Raw genomic sequence first — 22,600 nt, 5'->3', positions numbered from 1 at the left:
TACCATATCTGAATTGGGGCTTGTTATGTACGAGCCGAATTGTTAATCAAGGACTCAAGACAAATCAATATATGTTCCCGATAATTGAACTACATTGGAGAAATGAAACCATACTTCCATAATCAATTTTCCAAACTTCATTACATGTCCTATCAGAACTGACATCTGTTATGTTAATTCCTAAATACCGCAACATACAGCAACGTTACATACTCAAACATGTTATTAAAATGTTTCCCTATTATTAAATCTATCTGTACTTAAATTATTATCATAAGAATAAACCATAAGCATATACCGTTATGTCACACCAGGATAGCACCCAGGTTTCTTACACTAGATGACTGCATTATTTCTGACTTGTCCACTTTCATTATTTCTGACTTGTCCACTTTCACAGTGATGTTAAAAACTGCATAATCTACTTCCGCTTTTTCGGTCGTGCAAACGGACGTGAAAGTGTCATTTTCTGGCATTATTCTTTGATTAAATAAACATCATTTTCTGTATTTTGTAAAAAAAAGACACAAATACACTATATTGTACTTTTATTTTATTTCGGAATCCAAAATGAAAATCATAAATTACTTGATTTATTTACAACCACAAGAGAATTATGATTTCTTCTTCAATGGAACATCTTTCAGGAAATATGCTTTCAGGGCTAATTCTTTGATCGTTGTTGACGTCGCTTATGACACCTTTTTAGACAAACATTGTATATATAATGAACTTACAGGGAACGTATCTAGATAAGTAATAGCTGATTAAACAGAATTAAAGAACTTGCACAGTAATGGAGCTAATGAGTGTTAACAAGAAAAACAATCAAGTACAAGCAGATCAACTTCACCAATATTTCCTCTTTTCAAACTACAATCGTCCAGAATACTTCTTCTATAACTTATATGTTGGAGTTTATCATAACTAGAGAGTACTTACAATACTTAAAGTGGTCACACAACGATCGATAGGCAATACGCAGAAATACTGAATCACTAAACACTCAAACTGATTTAAGATAAATTTTGCTCTTAGAATTTGAAAAACCGGAATATGGCATTAAGGCGGTATACGGTTGTCTATTTATAACAAATACAATTCAGAAGTCACTAACGTGCGCCATCTATCAAGCCTTACACCCAATTGACATATACTTGTTATAGTCGTGTTAGACAGCACATTGCTACATGATCGTTCATGAATGTAATTCACTAAAATGTATTGATGATGTGTATTAAGATTTGGATTGATAAATAGACATTTAATTGTTACTAATGCCAGAACAGAGTGTTATGCTCTCACAATGTATACACTTCAAACGACAATTTTGTTTTTCTTCGGATTTTTGTTTAATTCATGCAAAGGCGCAGGTATGATTTCATCTTTTATGAAATGTTATTGGAGCTTGTGTCATTTTCATGATGATTAATACTATTCAAATTCACGATAATATTCATTACTCGGTGTAAATATGAGTAATACTGAATTTCATTTCAATAAAGCGTTTTGTACTATTATTCCGAAGTTTGTTTTTAGATAAACACATTCTTCATAAAGATCCCGATGGCCTGGTGGTTAAGGTGCCATTGAATTACTTAAATGCAATCCGTGTTAATATGTTTAAAGTAAATTTGTAAACGCCACTTAATAGTGAGAGAGATAGATTTAATTATTCGCCTTTAAAGTGGCTCGTTAGAAGGTATCTCATGTTAGTACTCGTTCATATGAACTAAATAAGATGCATCATTGAAATTACGCTTGACAATCATCACCTCGTTAGAACAAGATAATTCGCTAGCTGAATATTGTATATTCGTTGTTTACATAAATGTTTTCTAGATGAAATGAATAGCAAATCAACCCGTTACTAAATATATTAATTGACTGTAGCAAAACATATTCGCTTTAAGACATAAAACATTATAATAGTAGACCAGTTGTAGAATGTTTATATGTTATTGAAGTTAAGATAATTTCAACAAACAGTTATTGGCAACTCAGATCATATTAATGTACACATACAGTACAGTCCAAACGATTGTAGGACAAACGGCACCCGGACAATCGGCACCCAGTGTGTTTTTGCATACACGGACAGTCGGCACCCTGTAAATGTGTCGACCCGGACAATCGGCACCCGATTTAATTGTATACCCGGACAAACGGCACCCTATTTAAAGTCCCCGGTCATAGCTATATATATGGACAGAATCGTAAGAAATTGTGTTTTTATTGAGGATATCACTGAGAATCCGGTTGAAATCGGTTGAAAACTAACAATATAGAGATTTTAATTTTGTGGTGGAGTACGGTCAAGCACAAAAACGTCAATAATAATACCTGACGGACATTGCGATAAAAAGTACCATCTCCGTGTATTGTGGTGTTTTTAAATTATATATTGTATACATGTACATGTATTTTGTTTGGGTAGTGGTGAGGATGATCGGCCGCGCTTGAAGTAATACATCGGATGCACCGGTTTTAATTTTAAATCGATTCACGCTTGTAATTGATTAAAACAAGCGACGACGGTTAAACGTTTCGTTAACAAAATTTGCAAATTCGGAATAAAAATCGGCGAAACGAAACGTATTTGTAAATTGTGACGACAAATAGCGGTAATAGTTTTAGTTTAAACCTATTTATTTTAGCTCGATTGCATCGAAAGCCTAAGGCTTATATAAACGCTCTCGAGTCCGTTTCCTGGGCCTAGAACCAGTACTTGGTGTCTTTGAGGGAGATCTAAAGAACGCTCCCACGGTGGGGATCGAACCCGTGACCTCCCGGTCGCTAGGCGGACACCATATCCATTACACCACGGCGACCTTAATATAATAGCGGTAATAACGGGGATAATTAGTTGATAGCGATTAAATAATTATTTCATCAAGCAATGTTCAACGTAATCTAATAAACCAATTGCGGAAAAAAACAGCGTGAAAAACAAAACCAGCCGACAATATTCGCGGCGATTTTTAATAATGACGATTCAATAATAATTTGCGAAAAATAATGAAGATCTAACAGTTACCGATAATTGGTAAAGCACGTGGAGATTAAAGAAAGTTTCCGAAATATATCACTTCTGTCGGACACTGATTGAGAAAAACGCTTTGGGCCACAATGTCGCACAAGTTAATTGACGCGTGTATGACAATACACTAGTCCATATAAACGGACTCCCAGAGCCTTTGATAATTTTTGCTATGGCAGCTCTGGCAATCCATATGCACCCCTTCATAACCATGGGTGCAGTTCAGCGCACGGAATCCGTGCGCTTCACTAAACAGACGTCGTTAGAGACAAATTGAGGAAAATTATGAATAAACTTCATAAACATGTCATATTTACCTGAATTGCAACCTACGGATGTTATCCTTTCATATACACTTATATTTGTTAATGCAGCATCAACATGCTAACACAATATCGCGGAAAGAGAAAAATAATGCATTTAATGTCAATCGTACTTTCGTTTGACAACGGATCTTTTTAATTTCTTGCAACGATATCTATTCATACGAACACTAAATCCGATCTTAATAAATAGACAGTTCCGCTCGATAAAATATCGAATATAGTACATATTTTTTTAAAACAACTGGTAACAAGATGAGTTGCAAATAATTAGTCAGTTCCCACATTTTAACTAACTCTTGTGACCTGTTAATTCTTTACAGCTCAATTGTCTTTCATATTTGTAAATTATTTAGAGGTGTTGTTAAACAAATTAGCAGGTAACGTTAATCAATCAACACTTGTATTATGTCACTATTATTTATTGTGCTGTAACATTGTTTTATGTTTATGCAATAACATTTTGGACTTGGACTAGGTTTGATAACACAGTTTGTTGACGAGGTTTATTAATCATCTCTTTACTAAGCCAATTAGCGGATAAGACGAATTAGTTCAACAAGGTGTTGACGGTCTTTATCGATCGCATTTAATCGGGTGCCGTTTTACCGGGTATACAATTATATCGGGTGCCGATTGTCCGGGTCGACAAATTTACAGGGTGCCGACTGTCCGCGTATGCAAAAAACACTGGGTGCCGATTGTCCGGGTGCCGTTTGTCCGGATACCAGTCCACGCGTTTTCCCTAATTCCCCTCGCTACTCTGCGGGCACACTTATGGAGAGAGATGGAGGGAGATTAAGAACGTCCCGCGATTCGTGGAGTTTGCATGATTGGGGATTTCGAGGTTAACGATCGGCAAATTGATAAGCCGTCGCGGCGGCCCTCGGCGTTGGGCAACGCGGAGGAAACTCCGTGTTAAACGAGATAAAAATCAATTTAACTTTGTTTGACTTCCTGATTTTCAAATAAAGTTACATTTATTACAAGTAAATACGACCACCTGGCATATTCATATTGTAGACGTACCTGTGAATTAAAACATATATTAATTTTCTGTACAAGTATCTTTATTGTTATTAGCCACAGTATTTAAACAATTTTAATTAGAATGTTTTTATTGTTTGCATGCACAGTAGCACACTGCTACCGCGGTGTTGCGCGGCGTTGTCCTGATAAGAACGGAAGCTGCCTGCATTTACCGACTAGGCTAAAGTAATACACGCCGCGGGTAGTAGCTAACTCGGGGGAAAGCAGAGCGTTTTAGCGAGTACATCTCGCCTTCCCCGCCGCGGAAGTACTCGCTAGCAGACAAAAGCCTCGCGGTGGGAGCGAGTGTTTTTGGGGAAAACGCGTAGACTGTACGGAACATGATATATACACAAGGGCGCAAAATACGACATTAACCGTATTGCAATATATTGCGATAAAGCAAACCCGTTTTGAAAAATAAAGTTTATATGAAACGGAGAGTTACTTGATTTTTTTGTATAATAATTGCTTTATTCTTATTGCATAATCTGCTTGTTTACTTGTTCAGTGAGTTTCTTTTCTTAAACTTGCTGATGAAAAAGTATAACATTTATTTGTCATAGTAATTATCTATAAAAGGATTGTGGCGTAAATAAAAACATGGTTTCATGTATCAACAGTAGCAAAACAGCCTATAACACATTTTACATATGATTATTCTACTTTTGATTGTGTAATGTCATAATGCGAAATACATATTAAAATGAAGTTACATAATTTTCTTCGTTTGTTTAACAATGTGTTCGCAAATAAGTTTAAAGCTCCGCTCGATCCATTAAATAAAAAAAATAAACAAATGGATGCTAGTTTCTTGTTGCTTTGCTTATAACAAATCGAGTGCGGCTAGATTTCACAGCATTTAAACTTACACTGCTAGGTATACTAAAATTTCTGAGCTTAATTTACGAAGTTATAGTTAAAAATGCGTTTAAACAAAACCGTACCACCAATATCAATATGCATAAACGTTCAAGAGGCATTATGTTATTGATATGTGTGATTCAATGTGTAATGTTTGGATAATAAGTTGTTTAGCCGTTAAAATGATAAGTATTCAGTTTGCTTTGTTTCATTTTCATAAAATAAATTATATAATAGAATTTGTTATCCTCAATATCTTTTAATGTACCGCGGTATACAAAATTACAGGTATTTTGTTGCAAACCTAATATAAACAACCATGAACTTTTGATTAACATACAACGAATGAACCATTGAATGGAAACTTCTTTAGCAAACTTTTTAAACAATATATCCAAGTTATAAACAAAATATATTATATGTTCCTTATCCTCCATGATTCAAATAATTATTATGAGCACGCCATGTAACAAAATTGCAGATTTATTAATAAGTCTTACATGAGCCAGTATACACTTTAGTCTCTCGATCGAGATCCATATAGCCTTCAACTGGGGTGGGGGGGGGGGACGTTTACGATTTAATTGAAAATTCAACTGCTTACCCGGTGCTATAAAATTCAATCAAGTTCATACCTTAGGGTATTTATGTAAATCATGGTTATTTTATTCGTGCCGAGCCTGATATATTATAGAAAAAGATCAGACAGTAACCTGTTTTTCTGTTTATCATACCTCTACGCCCCGAATTGTTAAGAAATAATGAAAACATGGCTAAAAATTTGCTCTTTTAGCGGGAAAGAATATGATTTTTGTCGTTTGACGTATTTATAAAGACGCCATGAGCAGTTGCGCTAAATTTTTGTTAAACATGTTTTTTTTGCTGTTTGTGTTGCAATTTGTGTTTAAAATATATTACATCTTGGTACCAACGTATTTGCTTTGTTGAATCAGATGCATTGTTTCTAAAAAAAGATTACTTTAAAGTTGATTCCGAGTATTATGACCTACCTCCTACCATCGACTGATATAAGAGCTTCCTGTTGAACTGATATAACAAAATAAATCATGCAACGTTATATCAGGCAGATATCAATGCAGCGGTATGATAAATATACGTTTTACCTACCTTTTTGATAAATCAAGTGTTATATCCATATGTTTACAATTGCTCAAACAATGGTTGCATGTACGATTGTTTGTCCTGATTCAAAGCAGGCGAAAAGCATGCTTCATGTACAACGTCTCATTACCTCGCGAAATGAATGGGCTTTAATATTTGATAACCGAATACAAATTACACTCTGCAGTATATTTGTGATAGAATACGGCACACCTTTTCTCTAAATTAAGGTTCATGGGGGGGATAAAATTCATTAAAACTTCGCTTTGGTTTTTCTTCATTGAATGTGGTACAATATGGTCAAACTATATATCATTTTAAAGCTAAAGACGGATAGAATAACATAAACACATTTTTGACATTCAATATTTGTGTGCTTTATTCGTATTTTGGTTTAAAACCAATACTTTTTTACACTAATTTACAAAATCTCAATCTAAAGTTAGGAATGATATGCACTACCTTAAGTTGAATAAATACAAAGCTATATACATATACAAGGTCAAGTTAGCAACATTTCACAGAAAATTATTGTCATAAAACAACAAATGAGTTTTTATTCAACTGCCTTTTTTGGATAAATATCCTAAACATAGTTCTAAAAATAACTAAAACGTAACTACTTTTTAACAATCCAGGTATGGTGGATAATAAAAGTCACAATTCTATTTCAAAGGCTTAACAATTTTGTTATTTACCTCTCAACCAAATTGCAAATTTTAAACCGTCTCAAATTGAAATAGATTGCAGACGACATATAAAATTGTAAAGGAATATAAAGAAATTGGCAAAACGATTGATTTTATATTTCGATTCCTTCTACCCATTTGAAAGCGTGGCCATCGCTGTGATCCGTAGAAAAACGTGCAAAACAAATCGGTCGAAACCACGTGCAGTGGTGAGAAAACCGGGTATGTGTATACACATACCTGAGATAACACATGCTTATTTTGACAGTTTGGTGGCAACTTGTAAAACAACTATTAACATTAATCAGCAAGAGATCGCACTAAATAACAGAAATGACCGCGTAGAGATATCATCACTTACCCTATTTGAAATAGTTTCCAGCTGAAAATTGTCCCCCACACGTCTTTTTAGTTAATTTGTATTGTTTTTCTGGAGCCGAAGTGCATCTCACAGAATATCCAACCAACTTCCGTTGTTTTCACTTTCGTTATTAAAAACTCCGTTTAAAAGAATTATTACTACTTTTAGATTGTTAAAGCGATGTATTATTATATATTATCAATAGAATAGTATACCGTGATGAATTGAACGGAGTAATCTAGATCTTTCTGTCAGTCTGTAAGCGTACTATTTTATGCGCAATAATAAAGTATATGTGATTCGACAACGATTGTAAACATTGGTGAAATGCTTCTTACATAGTTATTCTTTTGAGTGTTTATGAGGTCTGATCGTGCAGTTTGCAAACATCAACGGAAAGATTACAATCCAATGCATTTGTCATCGTCAACCGTATGGAATGTCAATTAGGCGATGAGTGAGTTTTTAGCATGTTTCTTTCTATTTTATTAATTTAAAAATGGCTGCCCCCATGGTGATGAAATGACATGTGTTCGAGTTTTGATATTTCTAGATATGCAAACTTTTTTTACTATTTAAGCGTAACTTGCCCTCGTCAATGTCGATATCATTCACTAGTTATATAATTTTCCGCCGAAATACGTGGAATAAACATGATTCAGATTTTTGAAAACAATGTATATTTTAGTGTTAAAATCTCTTTGTATTTTGATTGATTTTGTGGATGTTATGATACGTTGATGCACAAAATTGGTAGCAGTTTGAAGGAAAAACATCCATTAAAGCATATATGTATACATTATCAATGTGGCACTCTTCCTTTAGTCAAATTTGAGTTCAATGCTAGGGGTCCCACATTTTTCAAAATGAAGCCTCTACATGAACCTTAAACACATTGTTCAGCCGTCACAATTGCTGTAATTGTTGAAATAATTACTCGCATTCATTATCAATCTGTCCTGTCTGATTAAGTTTAAAACTAGTATACACATGAACTGGTCGTGTCAGAAAATATTATTGATTCATGAACTTTGGTTTACTCAACCACTGTGAAAAAAGATGTATTTACTGTTTATCGAAAACGAAAACTACTTAATGCTCTTAAAGAATCAATAAAAAAAACAAACACAATGTTTTAATTAAACTTAAATACAATAGAAAATATAAAAAAACCGTGAACATGGAAATTATTGACATCTGTTGACAAATTTTCGTAGTTCAATGTAAATGTATTGCGAAATCGCTCAGTTGCACTCATCGTGTATACTACATTAAAACAAAAAGTTAATAAGGACAGATCTTCTTAGCAAAATTTGGGTTTTAGTGGTTTTGATTTATTATGTTAAGACAATTTGCAAATATTGCGTTTTATACGATCATCATTCAATAATGTACGTTCAAGTAATTAGACGTATTTGAAATCCAGTTTAAAGTTATTGTAACATAAGACGAAATTGTATACATGTACTTACTATTAAATCACGAATACACCACTCGTAATGGCGGAATTTAATGCAAAGTACGGAAACGTCGATAAAGGATCGTTTAATGATTCTTTATCTGATTCAGATAATGAAAATTTGGCAACAATTGATCTTGGCGATTTGTTGACAAACTCGCTTGAAAATAACATTGTAAAATTTGAAGAAACCAGCAAATCAGAGACAGAGGCGCATGAACAGGACAATGAGTGTGTCCAAAATGAGACTGAATCTAAATATGAACCTCAGCAAAAAAGGTTCAAGTGTCTGGCAGAGGCGGCTATTGATAGCTTAGAGACAAAGCACTAGCCTACAGCTACTAAGAAAAACACACAATGGGGCATTAAGTTGTTTCAAGGTATGATATAATATGTTTTAATAATAATAAAAAAATAACACCTGAAATTGTCCGTTTAATATCAATCCATTTCACAAAGGAATTTGGTAATTATAATTATGAACCAATATAATTATCAAAATGTCTTCTTAATAGTTTTATAAGTCAACATCATACAGGTGCATACAGTACCCTTTAAAGTCTTTTTTTTTCAATTACAGCTATTAAAATAAATATTTTACAGAATATTCATAAAAACGAGGTTTGTGATATAAGAACTCATCTAATACGTTGTTTACAATTTATACCTTTGTTTCTAAAAATGAAATACCGTCCTAAAGATAGCATCAATGTGCCCCTTTAATCTGACAGTACTTGGTTCAGTATCAAATAGAGCATTAAAACAAAAATCCCCCAATTCAAAGATAAAAAATAAAATCTTTAAGACCTGTCGGGAATGCAACCACAGTGTGTTTAAAAGAAATAATTTCCTAATTTTTATATAAAATAAATACTTATATAGAATCTATTTTTCAGACTGGAATTAGAAGGTATATGGCGGCAACTTAGATTTCAAGACAGTGAGAAAGGAAGATTTGGCTGAAAAACTGCGCAATTTTTATTCGAGGCCACGCCTAAATCCAACGAAAAAAGAAAGCAGTCACTGCCAGAGCACCACAGAAATTTATACCACAGTAACACATTGGTCAATATCAGGAGCGCCATTAATAGGTATCTTAAGGATATCTGCATTAACTTTAATATAGTTCGATATATTGAGTTTGTACGGAGCAACCGCACTCTTGATGGGTTTCTCAAAAGTAGGACAGAAGCTGGGCTGTCAAGGCCTACACAGCATAAAGAAATCCTGACAAAAGAAGACATGGAGAAAACAGCAACCTATCTTCAGATGTATGAAACTCGCCAGTTATACTACGAGAAGCAGCATTGTACGTAATCGCAGTGCATTTTTGTTACAAGGGGCATGAAATTGAACCATCAACTAAAGAAAAATAGCATTGGCTTCAAAGGGGATTCAGACTCGCAGTATATAATCTTAAACCAAGAAATCAAACAGAAAAACCACCTAGGGGGAGCAAGCTCAACAAATCTCATGTCTGAAAAGCGAATCTGTGCAACATGTGAATGTGTGTGTCCAGTGAAGATTCTGAAATTATTTGTTGAAAAACAAAGTCCTAATGCTACCATGCTCTTCAATCAGTTTGACAACAACGCCATTCTTCACACAGAATCATCAAAGGGATCACATGTATCTCAATGTATGAAAAATATCAGCACCAGTGCCAAGCTCTCCCAAAGTTACACTGGTCACTGCTTGCGAGCGACAGAGATCAGAGCCATGAATGTGCTCGCCATGAAGCTCGTCACATCATGTTCATGAGTGGTCACCTAAACGAGGCCTCTATTCGTTCATACAACCGGGGCTGTTATATTACACAGAAGAAGTCTATGACCAACACCCTGTCAGCTCTAAACGAACCTACATTTAAATCAGCAAAACATGTCGTCAAGTGTAATTCAGTCACGTCTTCGAGCGAGCAAACCGTTAGACCAGTCATAGAAATGCAGATACAGGAGTTGCACAAAGGGGAAGAAATGTATGCAAATTCTCATTTAGTGCCAAGCAATGAACACAATATGTGAAGCATGGAACTCTTTAGGGGAGCTTCATTGAGCAACTGCACTATTAACATTAAAAGCCACATTATAATATGTTTTCCCTAGAAAATGTTGACTATTAGATCTAGCAGTTGAATATCAAAACAATTAGATCTAAGACAAATTTAAAGTTGAACAATTTTTGAACTTGACAGTTACTAGCAAGTTAAACGTTGACTAAACTTGTTCCTAGCAAGTTAAAAGTTGAATAAACTTGTTCAATTGTTTCAAAATATAAAATTAGTTTCTTAAACTTGTTTTATGTGTTTAATAAAATACAACTGTAATAAATTGCAGATGAAACAACCACTTCAACTTGTTTTATGTGTTTAATAAAATACAACTGTAATAAATTGCAGATGAAACAATCACTTCCTTTGGGTGAGTTACTTGCTCCAATTGTCACCTAAATTCGCGAATACACAATGATTGGATTATGCTTTATTATGTAAAAGTATAAACATTAAGATACTTGATCAGAGATAAAAAAAACCTATAGGTTATCCTAGTTTTACCTCTGGAAAAGTCAAATCCGTATATTATTATTTAAAATTAATCCAAAACACATTCTATTCCCACTCAACTTCTCAAGTTGATGTCAAGTGACCGTGACATTCTTGTCGCGTGTTTGCTGCTCGACTATTATTAAAAGAAAACATGATCTATGAAATCGTTGAATTTCATTTTATCTGTTTTATCTTACGAACTACAATAAAAAAAATACATTTATATATAGACAACTCGATATTATACGTCCAAAGAAACATTTAAAAAGTAAAACATCAAAACTGCTTTTATTCGCGCAGTAATAATGAATAACACAACCTTAAAGTGGCCAAATTAAATCAAATCAAATCAAATTTTATTTTAAGTCGGTACATGTGTAACAAAGAAACATTAGCTATGAACCGACATTTACAATAATACCAATAAATAACATGCATATTTAAAACACACATAGATTTTGGCATGTTTGGAAGTTTGTCATTTAATGCTTTATATTGATAAATGTAAACATTTAAATTTTAAAAGCTCCAGTAAAATATCAAAAATAAAAATTAAAAAAGGAAAAAAAGTAGCCAGCAGCAGGACTTGAACCAGTGACCCCCGGGGAGTAAAAAAACACATTAGCCAACTGAGCTATCCTGCCAAGCATACATACGATGCGTTTTTTATACCTTTTATACGCAATCTTCGTAGTTTCACAAATTAAAACGACAACAACAGATCTCTCCAAATTATTCAATCGTTTCGCGTTGCAACGCTTTATAATTTTTAGATTTTTAAATCGTCAAAAGATGCATAGAATGGCTATATTAGACCATGGAAAATGTTCAGTTATACTATTACCTCACAAAACTACATAACTAAACCGAAAATTGTCGAATCTGAAACAACTTTTCTCACTTTTGTCAATTTACCAAACCGTAAAAAGATCCCTTTAAGGGGCGGGTAGTAGCTGTTCCAGAAACTAAGATTACAACAGGTGTTGCCTCCCTTAAAGCATACAATTCTGATGTGTTTTATACTCGGACATGTTTTTATTGTTTCAAATCTAAGGAAGAATATAGGTACATGTATAAGGATTGATTCTTATTTTTCGGGTTTTTATGCATTTGAAAATGGTGGCTGTAAAGATGGATGGATAGGAATAGCGTGTAATGAAAGTAAGTTGTCAATTAATATTTATAAAACAAAACCGTACACATACAACACAAATCTGACAAAAGCCGAATGGCTTCACGGAATTTTCAAATCTCGCCCGGAGCGTTCATACTACATAAAACCCGAAAAATAAGAATACATTCTTAATTAATTAACTGCATTTCGTAGACACAACTTACAAATACACGAGTGCTTGAGTCATACAGATACAATGTTATTGCAAGTCATACTTTGAATATAAGTATACCTGGTAATTTTGAAATTCTATTTTATTGTATAGCAAATGCTAGCCACTCAGGTTACCGGAATTTTCGGATTTTTTTTTTCAGGCTGCCCACCCGAAAGTTACAGCGTTGACTGTTCTAAGCAATGATATTTTCAGTATATATATCATAATATTGCCAATTTTGCTTTACACATATGAGTTAAAAGATGAATTACGGATCATTAAACATATATTTACAGGTATCATTTATATGGGCTGTTATCAAGATAGCGGCAACCGAGTCCTGACAGATTATGATTACTTTTCTGATTCGAACGCACCAGCCGAGTGTTCAAAAAACTGCAGCAACTACAAATTTTTCGGAGTGGAGGTTGGTTGTTTATTTAACGTAGGAAATGTATAGCGCAGACATTAATTCAACACAAAGGTATTCACAGATGTAAATAAAATCCTTAAGCGATGAAAAGTAACTAAATTAGGCTTAATCCCTTTTCGTTCCTTTTTTTGTGTATATTTTGTGTTTAACCTTTTGTATAATTTTTGTGATTGACTTTAGTGTAAAGAATAACATACGCGTATTTCACCTTGATAATGTCTAAAATCTGAAGATAGGCAGAAACTGGTAATGTACGCATGCATACATTTAGTAATTCAAAACTGAAACAGATGTGATCCCTTTGAACAGTACGATATTAAGACAATGTTATATTGCTTATTCGTAGTCAACAGCCATGTTATAAATATGTATTTGTTTCTGATTGCAATCAGGCGCGGAATCATTGCCTCTGTGGTAATACGATTATTTCTGCAACCCAAGCGCTAGAGTCAGAGTGTCGTGGTATTTGTCCGGGCAACATAAGCCAGATATGCGGCGCTGATAGGAGGATTAACCTCTACAAACATTGGGGTAAATGTAGAGATTTTCAACAGATTTTAAGTACATAATACGTGTTTAATCACGTAAATATTATACACATGGTGAAACGCCTGACGAATTATATGTCATATTTCGTTATGAATATAACATGTTTTGCTTGTATATCTGATTTAGACAGTTTAACAGGGTTTAACAGTTGTTCTATTTGGGAAGCTGACCTGTTTACATGTCTAACAGGCATTTATACATAATATTTTCAATATGCAGAACTTAATACAGTTTTATAAAAAAGTGAAAGTCTTTAACAGTCTCTTGAAATATGTTTCCATATTCTCAGTAGTAATTTAAGAGGTCATTATTGATGAATCTTTATTTTAATTATCAGATTGCAGCTAATTTGCAAATGATTTCGCAATGCATCACTATAGTATATTTGATTTACTTAATGTGGAAATTAAGTTATCCCCAGATACAAACAACATGTATGTCACATGATTACCTCATGTATCTAGCGGAACAAGTTTTCACAAAGGTGAAACAAATCATTTGGTATTAAATGGTATTAACATGCCGCTTTAAATGAGGCTTAGAGAAAAATCGCTTAGTTATGGACAATTTTCTTCAAACGTGACCAATGCGGTTTAAAGACTAACTCCTACATGCCAAGTACAGTTTGTACGGGTTAAGGGGATAACCAATACCTTCTTATGATTTACCGACAAGCGCGAACGTACTTTAACGCTTATTGTTAATTTCACGTATATTTAGAATAACCTTGCATTTCAAGGAAATGTGACTGCTTTGGTAATTTCATATAACAAGCGCGTAGTCAACATTCTGACATAATTATTCGTATTCATATCAATCTGTCCTGTCTGATTAAGTTTGAAACTATTGTACCTACAACATAAACCGGTCGTGTCAGAAAATATTATTGATTCATGAAATTTGGGTCAATAAACCACTGCAAAAATATACGTTTTACCTGTTTATAAAAAAGAAACTAATTACTGCTCTTAAAGAATCAATCGAAAACACAAAATATCTTAACTAAAATAATATCATATTAATATATAAGAAACCTTTAACAAACATGAACATATTTGACATCTGTTGACTTATTTTCATAGCACAATGTATATGTATTGTACAATCGCTCAGTTGCACTCATCGTGTATACTACATTGAAAGATAAAGTTAATTAGGAGTGATCATCTAAACACAATTTGGTTATTAGTGGTTTTTATTTTATATATGAAGACAATTTGCATTTTATACGCTCATCTTTCAATAATGTCCGTTCAAGTCATTAGACGTATTTGAAATCCAGTGTCAAGTTATTGTTACATAAGACAAAATTGTATGCATGTATTTACTATCAAATTATGAATACACCACTCGTTTTTGTTTTCAGGCTGCCCACTCGGAAGTTACAGCGTAAACTGTTCTAAGCAATGTCATTGCCTTGTGAGTTCATGCGACGATGTGACTGGTGAATGTGAAAATGGTGGCTGTAAAGACGGATGGAAAGGAATATCGTGTAATGAAAGTAAGTTGTCGATTAATGTTAATAAATCAATACCATACACATAAAACACAAATCTGACAAAAGCAAATAAGAAAGGTAGCACCCGCATATAAAAATCTGAGAACATATTAACCATTTCATTTTCATTTATGTGCAAACATTTATATGAACAAATACACAATGTTAAGCAATATATGTATATCGTAAGATTATTTTTTTGATCATATTAATGAAATGCACATAAATAGTTTTAATGTCCATTAACGGCATTTCGAATACACAACTTACAAAAACACCCGTGCGTAATTCATACAATGTTATTGCAAGCAAAATTTTGACAAGATATTCTTCCTTAATTTTAATTGTCAATTTTATTATCAAGTGATGTCAAACATGATGTTTGAAATGTTTGAAAAATAATTACTGAATCTATAAACTGTTTAAGTGTCTATGACGTTATTGCGAAAGAAATACAAAACTTACAAAACACGCTCTCTTAATTAATACAATAATGTCATTATTACAACGATTAACATTTTAATTTAACGTACGTTTAGGAACTTTATTAACAGTTTTATGACGGGGCTAGCAATTGCATATCAATAAATAATATTCACATTCTCTCAGGCTTTTTATAAGCACCGACAAACAAGATACATTTAAATATAACTGAGACCAACAGTTACGCATTAAATTGAACTGTAATAAGTGAATTAAAAAATATAACTTTAAACTATTTTTGAACTGCATTTTACTTAAAATCCTTGAAAGGCTCATTCAATATTATTTCATCGTATTTTGCTTGCCTTTACAGAGTGTGGCGGGGTCCTGACGGATCCATTTGGCGTCATCACGAGCCACAACTTCCCATCGTATTACAACAGCAAAGTGCACTGTACCTGGGTCATCAACGCACCAGAGGGCTGCTGGATCAATGTTCATACTTAACTTTTAATTAGTGATCCATCAACAGACAACACTCATACTTAAAACTGTTAAATACTGTTAAAACGTCGTGTGGTATTTAATGAAGAAAGTTGATTATATTCACATAACATTTGACGTTTAAAATTTATCTTATATTATTAATTCATGACAGTGTTACATTACCAGGTAATAATTAAGAATATGTAATACAAGCTGCACTATGTTTTACATACACACCGTTCCAAAACAATAAAGCCACACTAAATTATTTGTGTTTTCTGTTTTCAGGGGAAATTTACAGACTTTGCACTGGAGTACCACTCCAATTGTATTTATGACTACCTGGAACTCTTCAACGGACCTAACGCCTCCTATCCGTCTATCGGAAAGTTCTGCGGGACAGTGCCACCTATGCAATTTACGTCGCAGTCGAACTCTGTATGTATTGTCTTCTCCACAGACTCCGACAATAGTGAAAGGGGTTTCAGGTTGACGTACACAATCTCCGGACAAGGTAGGAGTTATTATTAGAATGCTCCCTTTGCATGCCGATTAATAAATGTTCTAGATAAAAATATGTACTTTTTCAGATCTATTTAACCAATCGACTTTCCCTGTTTAGCTTAATTTTGTCATATTGGTATTTCCCTACGCTCTCGAGTCCGTCTCCTGGGCCTATAACCAGTACTTGGTGTCTTCAGAGAAGATCTAGAGATCGCTCCCCGAGTGGGGATCGAACACGTGACCTCCAGATCGCAAAGCGGACACCATATCCATTTCGTCACGGCCAACTTGTTATTCAAACTATACATGACTGTTATTCAACTATGTGTTTATCTGTTTTCAAAAATTCTCCATCTCTTAAGCATGAAATTGTTATAGCAAAAAACGTGACTTTTGTACCATATTTTTATATTTCAAATCTTGGCAATTTATTTGTTGTCTAAAGACAGGTATTTTACCTCAAGATGATTAATAATATCTAAAATTGACCCCAGAATTATTCAGAAAAAATAGTCGGGAAAACACCTGATGTCTGGTTGAAAAACTTTAAAATACAATCAATACAACTATTAAACGGCCCATACTTGTTTTATCCCCATATAGAATGTTTTAATGCTATTGCAAAAGTACGTTCGTCAATTATTTTGCTGTTAAAAGAATCCATATAAACTGATCAGTTAAAGGTATTGGTAACACAGCTATGCCATCGGAATGTGCACAATTTAGACAACGAAATTAACTTTAACATACTTTTTCCGTTCAATATGGGAAATGTGGACTCATTTATTTTTATACCTGAAAGATCTACATGACTTTCGTCCTGATGCTTGTTATTCTTCTAGACTAGATTGTCCACTGTTCTTCATTTATATCTGACTCCTTTATGTTTACAGCCAAAGAAACTACTGCATCCAAGCCGAGCACGACAGTCACAATCAGCATCCCGACCGCAACAACTTCTAGCCCAACAAGAAACACTACATTTGCTACAACACTTGCTGTGTCTTCGGTCCTCGGCGTTGTGCTTGTCGCTGTTATAATATTTATTGTGGTGTGCATCAGAAGACGACATCGCCAGTATGTATACAGATTGTTCATATATAAGCAATCTTCTTAGCAAACTCAGTTTCGATCCAATCAATTGAATAATCATCATGACGAACCTATATTCAAATAAATACATTTGTTATTTGCATGCAGCATCGACATTATAATATGATTGCGATCTGTATAGTAATTAGGTGAATTTGATCAAATGATCGCACTTCTTTGTATAAGAATGCATTGTTTATATAAAATAGATAGCGATATTTTCTATCAAAAATTGATTATAAAATACACACCATATTCCGTCTCAATTGAGCCTAATATAGACACTCATATTTTTCCGAGTTAAATATGATTTAACGATGAGCAAATTAATATATATATATATTTATGTTTGTTTTAATGAAATTATTCTGAATGATACCAAGTCATGTAATGCCAATTAATTTTTACGTTATGTCAATTAATTTAACTGCAGTGAAATCCAAATGCACCCGAAACTCATATTTAACAAGCACGTTAAGCTTGACGTATGTTCACCACAGTTTACTGTAAAGGCAGATATATCGTAATATTAAAGATCGACTGGAGGGGTCTCTGCAAGTACAGAATCGTCTCCTGAAAATAACTACGACGACTTGTTAACATCCAGGGACCCTGGCAACTATGACTTCCTTCAAATGACAACCCGTGAGTACAATGCCATTCCGTTTCTTTTCTGGTAATAAATGCTTCTACACTTAGATCTACATGCGTGCTTATTGATAATAAGACTTGAAAGTACTTTGTATTCAACATCCAATGGTAATATAAACACAATAATATTATATACACACATGTATAGAAAATTGTATTAAGATTGAAGTCATCGAACTTTAAAAACGTAAATATGACGTTTATAAGCACACCGGTGCAAATAAATAATAATTTACAATTAAAGCGAACAAAAGTTAAATGTTTCTAAAGTATTGGAAATGGCATATTAAAATAATAATCGGAATCACGTAAATGCATTTTTAATAAGCACAAAATCACACTTTAACACAAACAAATATGTCTTTTTAGCCATCCATCCATTCTTTAATCCATTCATGGCTTTAAGCGTTGTTACCGTACCTGGGGCACATAGTAGTATACTTAATAGAACCCGAAGGTACTTTTAAGTAGTAACGGAACCGAGAACGACCAATGATCATTAGTAAGAGACCTTAAAAGTCTACTGATTATTTCGAAACTCATAACGAGTTAATGTGTAATACTTAAATGTATTTCATTTCAGGTGGCCAGCAGGGATGCACAAACTAAAATATTGCAGATGCGAACGTCGCTTTGACGAATGGACTTGGTCAATATGCGTTGGGATTGTCCTTGTCCAGTGTTAACATTTGTACATAAATATTCGCTTTTGAAATATGTCATAGGTACATTAAAATAGCATGTTTGCCATGTTTTATCTCACAGTTAAATGAAGTTGTTTTCTTAGATGTGTATATTTGTACCAGATCTAGAAATTGATACTTTAAACGTCAAAACACCACTTGCGAGTTTCTTGACCGAGAAAAGTTATCGCTATAAACAAACACTAGACATAAACAAACGCATGTAACAAACCAGTCTGATATTATAACTACTACTGATAGTTCTAGCAGCTTAATATATAAACTCTCATGATCAGCATCATTCCAAGCTGTTCAGTAGTGATTGCGCAGGTAACTTCAACATTAGCGGGTCAGACTAAAAACTTAAGCAACAAAACCTACCAACATTTTGTAACCCCTTGTTAAAGTGAACGGTAATGCAAACGAACATTTATCAATTTAATGTTTGGGTAATATCGGTAAGTACTTTTTTCACCAACCATTTTTGTTACATATACATTTCATCAACATGTATTAACGACTGCTCATATATATTTCTAGATGTGTATGATATTATTTCAATTAGTTTATTTGGTGATTACTTTTTTATCATTTGGTCATAGTAGTATGCACACTTCTTTGATATGATTTGTAATATATTTTATGTATAACTCAAGCTATTTTGATAGTAGTGTAAATTGACAGAATTGAGAAAAATCTCGAAGCTTATGCTATGTTTCTCTTCTGTCATATGGAGTTGCTGCTTATATGGTGTCAACAATTGAGCATAAAACTACAATGTACATAATGTCGAAACAATGAATAGCGAATAATATAAGTACATAGTGTACAGTATCAGAATGAAAAATTATAAGGGAAATAATACAAAAAAGTTACAAGATGATGTAGATAACGAAAGAAAGATACTACGTTTATATACATCAGCATTATTAATTTGTAATAAAGAAATATATAAAAGCGAAAGAGTTATCGCAACTTAAGAAAGCTACGATAATAAAAAAAACAGTTGTGGGGACTATCCGATATGTACATATAACTAGAAATGTATTAGTTGCACTATTATATCATTTTTTCATTTGTATAGTATGACTTACTATTTTATATTATAACCCCACGTGTGACTGCGTACGTGGATTCGTAGGTTCGTGTATGTGCTTTTGCAAATACGAGATACTAGAGTATTTAGTGGGTATGCACTAATTGCACAAAGAGACATAGATATTTAACACCGACACAGTATGCATAATGCAGGCCTTTGAACACCAGTGCCTACAACGACTGCTCAGCATCGCATACATAGATCACAAGACCAAAGAGTACGTCCGGAACATAAAATAATGATACCTTAAAGGCCTGTTGACAAGATGTATATTCATAACGTATTGTATAAGCATTTATTAAGCAGTGAGAACAAGTATAAACGATTTACCTGTTTTAGTTTCATTTGATCGTATTAAAGAATGATAAAAGTATGTTTCTTTTGTTTGCTTCCACCAATCGAATAGTGCAATTATAATTAGAACAAATATATTTTTTACTGTTTGATTTTAATTGTAATGCTATGAGGTTAATTCGTTTATGCAATCATATTTTCATGACCCTATTTTTGACATTTTTAATTAAATAGTTAACGAGAACAATTTTTTTGTATAACCATGTTTTACATTTTAACTCAATGTAAAGTGTATTTTTTTTATTGCATTTAAAATTAAACATCTTAATATCAATATCTACTAAGTTTATTTTACAAACTGTATTGTTCATATCCATGTAAAATCAATTTTCTGTTGGTGATTAAAATTACATGTTCGGAAAGACGCCATATTTAAAGGAAGTGACCTTTGACCTTTTGTTGAATTAAGGGTAGTGTGCATTGATGACCTCTGTCAACTTGTCAGCAGACGGTTGAATCTTGTACTTTAACAGTAGATTTCTACATCATGCGAAGGTTTGATTTTTATCAAATAATTAAATTCATGTGCATTTGTATGTTCTAAACCATATTATTATACTTAAAGAACCATTTCCAGTCATTTTAATAAAGTTTTTATTGTTTAAACTTTAGACGATAACTATGTTTATTATGAGGTGCTCGGTTACGCTCGGAAGGTGCGCGGTATAGTTATTTCTAGGATTAATGTCAGGACCGCGCAAGGCTCGGACCTGCGAGGGGCTTTTGTATTTAAGCTCTGTTTCTGAACAGTGAAGGAAAATGATTTTTGTTTTATTAAAGGTACATTCACATTATTAGTCTCATTTACAGATTTTTCTATGAGAACTATGCATGTTTAATGAAAAGTAAGTTTGCATACAATAGAGCTTTGAATAAGATTTTAAGTTAAGGTGTATGGATATCTTATCGTACATTTCATTAAGACTGGTTGAAAATCGTATATGTGAATTAAAGAATTGTATTATTTATGATAAATGTTGAAGGAATTGATGTTGTATTCTTGATGCAAGTTAGATAATAATAAAATATTGTTGAACTTTATTTGGTTGTTTATTATAATTATTATGTGAGTGTCATGAAATGACTCAGGCAATTATCTTCAGTTTATTTGGTTTTAATAGAGTCCATTTTATTAAAAAAATCTTTATATACAACTAAATTAAAGAAAAGTTGGTTTGACACCAAGTAGGTCCACGATCACATTGCACTTTCGGGGTGAGAGAGAAGATACAATAAGGAACAGAAAGAGAAGTAACTCTCGGCTCGTTACATATGTATGGTGGCAGTTGCGGGGATAAAGTAACATCTTTATTCCAGTGATCGACTTCACACCTAAAAAGAAAATGTCAGATACTGACAGAGATCAAGAAAATGAAATTTTCTTCAAAGATGAATTACAGCAAAGGGAAAGACCAACTAGTCATCAAGGTGAGAACCAAGTCCATGAAGAACAAGAACCAAATGAACAAGGTGATACATGGTTAAAGGCAGCGTTTGGAAAATAAGAACACTTGCAAGGCCACACGGCTGAAACCTTAGAAGGAGTCAATAAGATGATAGCAAGCATTTTAAGGCAAAATGAGAGTACAGTTCTTGTACAAAATAGCAACATTCAACAACAAAATGATCGTCACTATCTGCATAGAAACATTAATTTTCAGGAGTACCTGCCATACAGCACAACATATTACCAAGGTCAAACGTACGCTGCTCCAATCATCAATGTAATAACAGCATTAAAATCCCACTTTTCAATGGGAAGGATGAATGGAAAGTATGGTTCAACAGGTTTGAAACTATTGAAAATAGACAAAGATGGAATGATGATGCTAGACAATCCTCTACCAAAACTACAAGGATCCGCAGGTGAATTTGCTTTCACAGATGGACCTTAGATAATTATTATCAACAACAGATTTAGTATAATAGAAATCCGAGAACGTGTGCAGCCAAATTTAGTCAAAGAGACCAGAAACAAAATGAAACAGCAGAAGAATACGCCGCTGAACTCAAAAGGCTGTATGATCAAAAGCACAAGCGTCGGGATGGAGCAACAAGAAAAGAAGAT

General features: G+C 33.4%; 1 protein-coding gene across 1 annotated transcript; it reads left to right on the top strand.

Moving 5' to 3' along the window:
* The first annotated feature begins 1,161 nt into the window (after nucleotides 1-1,161).
* On the top strand, nucleotides 1,162-20,684 carry LOC127863444 (cubilin-like). The gene is made up of 9 exons (XM_052402974.1): nucleotides 1,162-1,373; nucleotides 13,057-13,187; nucleotides 13,586-13,724; nucleotides 15,109-15,243; nucleotides 16,037-16,158; nucleotides 16,438-16,663; nucleotides 17,547-17,730; nucleotides 18,281-18,390; nucleotides 18,980-20,684. Exons 1-9 carry the CDS (start codon nucleotides 1,307-1,309, stop codon nucleotides 19,003-19,005), a joined length of 1,140 nt encoding a protein of 379 aa, XP_052258934.1. The 5' UTR covers nucleotides 1,162-1,306; the 3' UTR covers nucleotides 19,006-20,684.
* The last annotated feature ends 1,916 nt before the right edge of the window (nucleotides 20,685-22,600 follow it).

The sequence above is a fragment of the Dreissena polymorpha genome, unplaced genomic scaffold (assembly GCF_020536995.1).
Source record: "Dreissena polymorpha isolate Duluth1 unplaced genomic scaffold, UMN_Dpol_1.0 chrUn008, whole genome shotgun sequence".
NCBI classification, from domain to species: Eukaryota; Metazoa; Mollusca; class Bivalvia; order Myida; family Dreissenidae; genus Dreissena; species Dreissena polymorpha.
This window is presented reverse-complemented; position numbering and strand designations above follow the sequence as displayed.